Source organism: Sciurus carolinensis, chromosome 2 (genome assembly GCF_902686445.1).
Source record: "Sciurus carolinensis chromosome 2, mSciCar1.2, whole genome shotgun sequence".
Classification (NCBI taxonomy): domain Eukaryota; kingdom Metazoa; phylum Chordata; class Mammalia; order Rodentia; family Sciuridae; genus Sciurus; species Sciurus carolinensis.
Window position 1 is genome coordinate 28,478,320 of NC_062214.1, and position 8,288 is coordinate 28,486,607.

The 8,288-nt window shown below is 41.7% G+C and overlaps 1 protein-coding gene across 1 annotated transcript; it reads right to left on the reverse strand.

Moving 5' to 3' along the window:
- Window positions 1-525: 525 nt before the first annotated feature.
- Window positions 526-1,420, reverse strand: LOC124977806 (small ubiquitin-related modifier 2-like). The gene is made up of 3 exons (XM_047541658.1): window positions 1,261-1,420; window positions 1,017-1,203; window positions 526-602 (listed from the first exon to the last, which is right to left on the reverse strand). Exons 1-2 carry the CDS (start codon window positions 1,418-1,420, stop codon window positions 1,127-1,129), a joined length of 237 nt encoding a protein of 78 aa, XP_047397614.1. The 3' UTR covers window positions 526-602; window positions 1,017-1,126.
- Window positions 1,421-8,288: the final 6,868 nt, after the last annotated feature.

Genomic DNA, 8,288 nt, shown 5'->3' on the forward strand with positions numbered 1-8,288 from the left:
AGATAGAGATAGGGTGATTTTGTTACATGTGGCTTTCCATTTTTCCAGCACCATTTGTTGAATAGTCTTTTTTCTGTTTTCTTTTTTTTTTTTTTTTTCAGTTTAAACAAGAAGTTTATTTAAACAACAAGATGCTTAACTTGAAGGGAAAACTATCTAGGAATCTTTTTTTAAGAGTAATTTACCCCTACTTAAAGACAGATTGCCCTACATGTAACAGCTACGTACAAAAAAGTTATAAAATTGTCCTTGATTTTACAATGATAAATGAAAAACATTAAAATTCTCCAATCGAACAAGGTATGCAAGGATTTTTATGTTGTTCAGGTTTTTTGTTTGTTTTTTGCTTTTTGTTAAAACAGCAAGAGCAAAATAACTTACTGGAATATAAAGATAAGAGCTGAATGAGCATGCCACTAATGGAGAAAGGGGATAATTTCACAGAACCAGTTATTTTTCCCCATCCCATCTCCATTTGATGTCAATCAAAACATATCATTGGCCATTTAGTTAAAAAAAAATGCAATATGCTTGTGCACATACACCAGTTACTTTACGTACAATAAAGGAATGGGGAAGGGAAAATGAAAGAATAGAGAAAACTGTTCCATCCAGCAGAACCGGCGCGGAAAGGAGACACCACCAATCTTTAGTTGACTAGATTTATTGGGTCCTCCCTGTTTTTCTGCCTCCTTTGTTCTGCCACTATCTCCCTTCTTCTTCCCTCTCCCTCTCTCCTCCCCCAGGCTTCTAGCTTATCAGCCAATTATAGCAAAGCTTTCTCTCACACAGGAGAGCATACAGAGGAATGTCAGCATAGTACTATATGAATCACGAGCTGTCCACGTGTGGCATGATATTAGATAGCCAATCCTAGAGCCTGGCGTCAACACGTCATAAGTCTCCAAGGAACTAGTAGGCAAGCAACCTTTTTGGGTACTTCCTTATTTTGGTATCCAGTGCCCTTTGGCTCACTGCCAGGCGCCATCTTGTCCAAGACGGCCCTCAACAGACAACTATACTGTAGTAGTCAGGATGTGGTGGAACCAAATTGCAGTTTTCTAATTAAGAATGTATTCTTGGTCTGTAGGAACAGAGTTCTGAAGTAAAGTAGCAGGTTCCCTTTTTAGTAGATACCTCCTGTCTGCTGCTGGAACACATCAATTGTATCTTCATCTTCCATTTCTAACTGTGCAGGTGTGTCTGTTTCATTAATTGGCTGCCCATCAAATCAGAATCTGATCTGCCTCATTGACAAACCCTGTCGTTCACAATAGGCTTTCATTACAAGTGGTTTACTAAGTGGTGTATGCCTCTTAATCTTAAACTGCACCACAGAACCATCCTGCCCCGCCACCTTCAAGTTAATATGATCATTGTTCTCAGTCTTGACTCCTTCCTTGGGCTTTTCATCAGCCATGGTGAGCGCCAGAGTCTCCTCAGCTGCCGCTTCACAAAAGAGGTACCAGGTCCGCCAGTCTATCTTTTTTCCAATGGATGTTTTGGTGTCGGGGTACCGCGGACCCCACCCTAGTCTGGCACTGAGCCGGGGTGGCCCAGTTTGCAACATCGAGGACCTCAGTCTGGGGCCCCTGGTTTGCAACAAACAGCTAACACTGCTGACTCATGCTCGCTGCGTGCCCTCTTGTTGCCCTTATTGTATTACATTGTTATCATGCTCTCCCCACATGCTCAGTAACTCTGATTGGCTGCTGTATATGAGGTGATTCTTGTAACTGCCTAGAGACTGATCTCAGGCTGACTCTGATTGGCTTATGCTTGCTATATAACCCAGACACTTCCTCGAATAAAGAGCATTGTTTGTTGGGCATTGTTCATCGTTCATTGTTCGTCGTTCGTTGGTCTTTGTCTTTTGGGCTTTTTTGTTCGTGTGAAAAGGAAGCGTACGCGTTATCATTGCCTCCGCCGGCGGAGGGCAGTGATAAGTGGTGCCGAAACCCGGGAAACTGAAAACTTTATAAAGAAAACAAGGTAAGATATTTTAAAATTTTTTAACAAGTTAAACCGGTTATAAAAAGGTCAAAAAATAAACAGGTGAAAGGCAGCCTTGAAAGGCAGCCTTGACGTTCGCGGTACGCGACTATCCAGAAGCAAAAGTAAACAGGTGAAAGGCAGCCTTGACGTTCGCGGTACGCGACTATCCGGACTAAGCGAAAGGCGGTCCATATTAAAGTGAAAGTAGCACGCGAAAGGCGGCTACCTGGACTAAGCGAAAGGCGGTCCACATTAAAGGTATTAAAGTGAAAGTAGCACGCGAAAGGCAGCTACCTGGACTAAGCGAAAGGCGGTCCACATTAAAGGTATTAAAGTGAAGGTAGCACGCGAAAGGTGGCTACACCCTGGAAAGGCGGTTCAAGGACTAGATAAGCACGTAGAACGCAGCTTACATTGTACAAGATGGGGTCTGAAAAATCAAAAGTTCGTATGCAACAACCCTTACAGGAACTGCTTAAGGCCAATGGTACACCTTTAAAAATTAAAACTGCTAGAACATTCTTAGATACAATAGAGAAGGTAGCTCCTTGGTTTTTAGATGAAGGATTATTAAATATTCCACAGTGGGAACATCTTGGAGAGGATCTTCATAGGGCAGATCGACAAGATCCACTGCCTGATGGAACTATGGCTATATGGTCTTTAGTGAGAGGGTGTCTAGACACAAATAAGGACAAATTTGATGAGCCCTTTACAGAGGGAAGTCAAGTTTTATGCAGATTTTGTGGATAGATTGATTCAAACAGCCTCTCGCATCTTTGGAGATGCAGATCAAGCTATGCCTCTTATAAAACAATTGGCATATGAACAAGCCAACAAATGGTGCAAAGAGGCTATAAGGCCATGGAAAAGTAAAGATCTTTCAACATACCTAAAGGTGTGTAGGGATATTAATGATGCTACTGGTCAGGGCAATGTATTTGCCGCTGCCATAGAAAGACAAAGTCAAGTACTAGCGGCAGCCATTTCTCAGGCCCAGTCTAATCCACCCTATCCTCATAAGAGAAGCAAAGGATCAATGGGTTCTTGCTTCACCTGTGGCCAAATGGGACACATGCAAGCAAATTGTAATAAAGTTCCACAACCTAACACCAGACCTGGCTTATGTCCCCGTTGTAAAAAGGGCAATCATTGGAGTAGTGTTTGTCAGTCTATGAGAGACAAAGAGGGAAATTTCTTAGGCCCTAATCCTCGATTTCAAAAAAACAGGAGACCGGGCCCACCCCGGGGCCCACAACAAATATACGGGGACATTCAGCAGGTGCCTCGACAATGGTATCCCCCAACAGAGAACGCGAGGTGCGCAGAGCAACAACAGGAAGCGCAGGATTGGACATCCGTGCCACCACCAGATTGGTCTTAACCCCAGAGATGGGAGTACAAACAGTAGATTCAGACTGGAAAGGGATCATACCAAAAGATAGTGTAGGGTTATTATTAGGCAGAAGCTCCACCGCTCTAAAGGGGTTAATAGTACATCCTGGAGTAATAGACTCTGACTGTGAGGGCAAGGTAAAAATTTTAGTATCCTCCCCAAAAGGTGTTACAGTTATCTCTCCAGGTGATCGTATTGCTCAAATGCTCATTTTACCTAGTCAGCATTCTCTCTGGACTAGTGAAGGTATAATAAGAGATAAACAAGGATTTGGATCCACTGGAGACCCTATGGCCTGCCTTACCCTAGGTTTAGGTGAAAGACCACTCTTAAAACTTAAGGTAGGTGGGGTTCAAATGTTAGGACTTTTAGATACAGGGGCTGATAAAAGTATCATCAGTGCTCTTGATTGGCCCAAACACTGGCCACTTGTTACTGTAAATCAGACTCTTAGGGGACTGGGAATAGCTCACAGTCCCTCTCAAAGTGCATCTACTCTGCCTTGGAAAGATGAGGAAGGACATTCTGGAGTTTTCCAACCATATGTGTGTAACTTGCCTATTTCCCTATGGGGTAGAGATGTTTTACGACAAATGGAGATGAAACTTACTACTGATAAAATCTATAAAGGAACTCCAGTAAAAGATATGTTACAAAAAATGAGGTATAAAGAAAACAAAGGTTTAGGAAAACTACAACAAGGTATGGTCCAACCTGTCCCTCTACCTACTCCAAAAAATGATACTTCAGGATTGGGTTTTTCCTAGGGGCCACTGTAGATAACACCATCCCATTAGTATGGAAAGATGATAAGCCTTGTTGGGTACAACAGTGGCCCCTCACTAAGGAAAAACTAGAGGCTGCTCATGAATTAGTACAGGAGCAACTTAATGCAGGTCACCTGCAACCCTCTACCTCTCCCTGGAATACTCCAATATTTGTCATTAAGAAAAAATCAGGAAAATGGAGGTTATTACATGATCTTCGGGCCATTAATAATCAAATGTATCCTATGGGACCTATCCAATGTGGGTTACCATTAGTCTCAGCTTTACCTAAACACTGGCCCACCATTATATTAGATTTAAAGGACTGTTTTTTCTCTGTTCCCCTCCATAAAAAGGATTGTTGGAGATTTGCTTTCACTCTGCCTGCTATAAATCATTCCCAACCTGATCAAAGATATGAATGGATAGTGTTGCCTCAGGGCATGACCAATAGCCCTACAATGTGTCAAATATATGTAGATAAAGCTTTAAAAACTACTTGAAATAACTTTCAGGAATTGCTTATCTATCATTATATGGATGACATACTAATATGTCATAAAGATAGAGACATTCTAACACAGGCATTGCAGTTCATGACTGAAAAATTAAGTTTTTGGGGATTAACCATAGCACCAGAAAAATTACAAACAGGAGAACTACAACATTATCTAGGAACAAAACTGTCTGCTACTACAGTCCAACCTTTAAACCAATTAAAAACCCTAAATGATTATCAAAAATTATTAGGAGATGTCAATTGGATCAGACCTTACTTAAAATTATCTACAGGAGAGTTAAAACCTTTATTTGACATCCTTAAAGGTGACCCTGATTTAAATTCTAGTAGAAGTCTTACCCCTGAAGCAAAAAGGGCTATACAATTGGTTCAAGAACGGTTACAATCTTGTCAGATAGTTCGCTGTGATCCGTCACAGCCATTAATGTTGGTTATTTTTCCTGAGAGTCATAGCCCCTCAGGTGTTTTATGGCAAGGTGGCCCACTACAAAGCATTCATCTCTCTAGTTCTCCTACAAAAATGTTACAGTCCTATCCTACCGCTATGGCTCAGCTAATACTCAAAGGCATAGAAACATGTATCACCACCTTTGGTGTACAACCAACAACCATTGTTACTCCATATACTGTCAATCAACTATCATGGCTAATAAATAATGATTCAGATTGGGCTGTACTCTACTGTACCACTACTGCAACTTTTGATAATCATTACCCCAAACATCCTTGGATCCAATTTTGTAAAAATACTCCCATCATTTTTCCTAAAGTCACTAGATCTAATCCTATAAAAAATTGTACAACCGTTTTTACTGATGGATCTAAAAATGGAGTTGGGGCTGTTCTCATCAATGACAAAGTCTATACTCTCATTATTCAACCCCACTCCGCTCAAGTTACCGAATTGCCTGCAGTAACTATGGCTTTCAAATTATTAAATAATGTGCCTTTTAACCTATTAACAGACAGCTATTATATTGTCAACTCTTTATCTGTTTTGGAAACAGTACCTTATATCTCTCCACATTCTACTATTGCTCCTTATTTTTCTAGTCTACAAAAAATAATCCTTCAACGTTGTGAACCTTTCTATGTGGGACATATCAGGGCCCACACTAATTTGCCAGGACCTTTATCTAAAGGAAACACTATTGTAGATTTGGCTACTAGATCTTCCTTTGTGTTTTCTGTGGAAGAACAATCAAAACTTTTCCATGACAAATTTCATGTTAACTCTACTACCTTAGTAAGAAAATTTCAAATCCCAAAACACCTTGATCGACAGATAGTCAAAAACTGTCAACACTGTGCACCCCTTATCCCGGTACAGTCAATTGGAATTAATCCCCGAGGTCTTTTGCCAAATCATATATGGCAAATGGATGTAACTCACATATTAGAATTTGGTAATCTCAGATATGTACATGTGTCTACTGATACCAATTCAGGAGTTATTATGGCTTCAGCATTATCTGGAGAAAAGGTTTCCAATGTCATTCAACATTGTTTACAAGCCTTTGCCTGTTGGGGCATTCCAAAAATCATTAAAACAGACAATGGACCTGCCTATACATCTAAAAGTTTCAAACAGTTTGCAAACACATTAAATATACAATTAATTACCGGAATTCCTTATAATCCACAAGGTCAAGGTATTGTAGAAAGAACCCACCTTACCCTAAAAAATTGTTTAATAAAACAAAAAGGGGGAATAGGGGTCTCCTTTAGATCCCCCAGAGATAAATTAAATCTAGCTCTTTTTTTTTTTTTTTTTTTTTTTTTTTTTTTTTTTTGGGTGCTGGGGATTGAACCCAGGGCCTTGTGCTTACAAGGCAAGCACTCTACCGACTGAGCTATCTCCCCAGCCCCCAAATCTAGCTCTTTTTATTCTAAATTTTTTAACTCTTGACAATGATGGGCGCTCAGCTGCCGACCATCACACCTCGCCCAACCCCGCTCCACAGCATTGGGTGCGATGGAAGGACGTGTTAACTGGAGCATGGAAAGGTCCGGATCCCGGTTACGTTGGGTCCGAGGATCTGTTTGTGTCTTTCCACAGGATCAACAAACTCCGGTCTGGATTCCCGAGAGACTGACCAGAACAATACAACATGAGAGTGACAACAATAAGGATACAACTGGACAGCCAGACTCGGAACTTATGGGCTATAGTTAGAGCTTGGCCATATCCTCTGCCTTTAACTAATACCGCCTCTTTATATACTAACTTACAACCTTTCTTTGCTCTCTTAGGAGGACCAGAAATATTATGTTTCCACCTACGCCAGTTTGTGTTTTCTCCCCTTTTATGTTTCAGCTAACAAACAAAAAAAGATGTTTCTCTCAATCTCTCTCAATGTTGGAATGCTTCTAGGTTCTCACAGGCAGTCTTAATGTGTGTTCCTACCTTCCTACCAGTCCCAGTCTTTGTTACAGGTACAGAGTACTATTATCAAGAAACAGGAGAGATTTTGGCATCATAACGGCCGTGATCGCCACGGTAGCAGTCACCGCACCAGCAGCATTGACACAACCATACAGACCATACAGACAGCAACAACAATCACTTGGCCGAAAATACAGCTGCAGCCTTATAGACTAAAGAGACCCTAAACCAACATCTAACAGCAGGCATACTCCTTGTAGATCAGAGAGTGGACCTATTACAAGAACAAATGGACATATTACAAGAACTTTTGGGACTGGGATGTGTTTACTCTTTAAGAGCTGTCTGTGTTACTTCCATTGTATATGATAATTCCAGCACCATAGCTGGGTTATCTAGAAAATTGCCAGCCTACTTGGTCGTCTCAATTTGATAATCTTACCTCACAGCTTAGGGCTGAAATTGTCAAAGTTAATTCTACTAGGGTACAAATTGCTTCTATGTCTGAGCTGGCTAAGTGGTTTTCTTCTGCTTTCAATTTTGTACAACAGTGGGCAAGCCTTGATACTTTGGGGTTTTTACTCCTCCTTGGTAGTTGTACAACTACGAGCCACCCAACAAAAAGACCGGATTATTTTTCATCAGGCCATGACCGCCCTAGAGGCTGGCAGTTCCCCTCAAGTTTGGCTTTCTATGCTGGACCAGTAGTCAATGACGGGTAATGAAGGAGGTGGCCATGTACCAACCTAAGACAGAAGCTGTAGCATGCTCTACAGTCTTTGATGACGGGTAAGGACATGAGCTGACCCCTCAACCTAAGACAGGCACGGTCTCAAGCCTTTTCTTTTAATAAAGGAAAGGGGGAGCTGTCGGGGTACCGCGGACCCCACCCTAGTCTGGCACTGAGCCGGGGTGGCCCAGTTTGCAACATCGAGGACCTCAGTCTGGGGCCCCTGGTTTGCAACAAACAGCTAACACTGCTGACTCATGCTCGCTGCGTGCCCTCTTGTTGCCCTTATTGTATTACATTGTTATCATGCTCTCCCCACATGCTCAGTAACTCTGATTGGCTGCTGTATATGAGGTGATTCTTGTAACTGCCTAGAGACTGATCTCAGGCTGACTCTGATGGGCTTATGCTTGCTATATAACCCAGACACTTCCTCGAATAAAGAGCATTGTTTGTTGGGCATTGTTCGTCGTTCATTGTTCGTCGTTCGTTGG

Bases quoted from the DNA above. Each gene is read 5' to 3' on its own strand.
- LOC124977806 (XM_047541658.1), bottom strand. From the start codon at position 1,420: ATGGCTGATGAAAAGCCCAAGGAAGGAGTCAAGACTGAGAACAATGAT. The intron at 1,204-1,260 runs GTTTGTCAATGA...TTAATGAAACAG, and splicing joins AGCCTATTGTGAACGACAGG to ACACACCTGCACAGTTAGAA.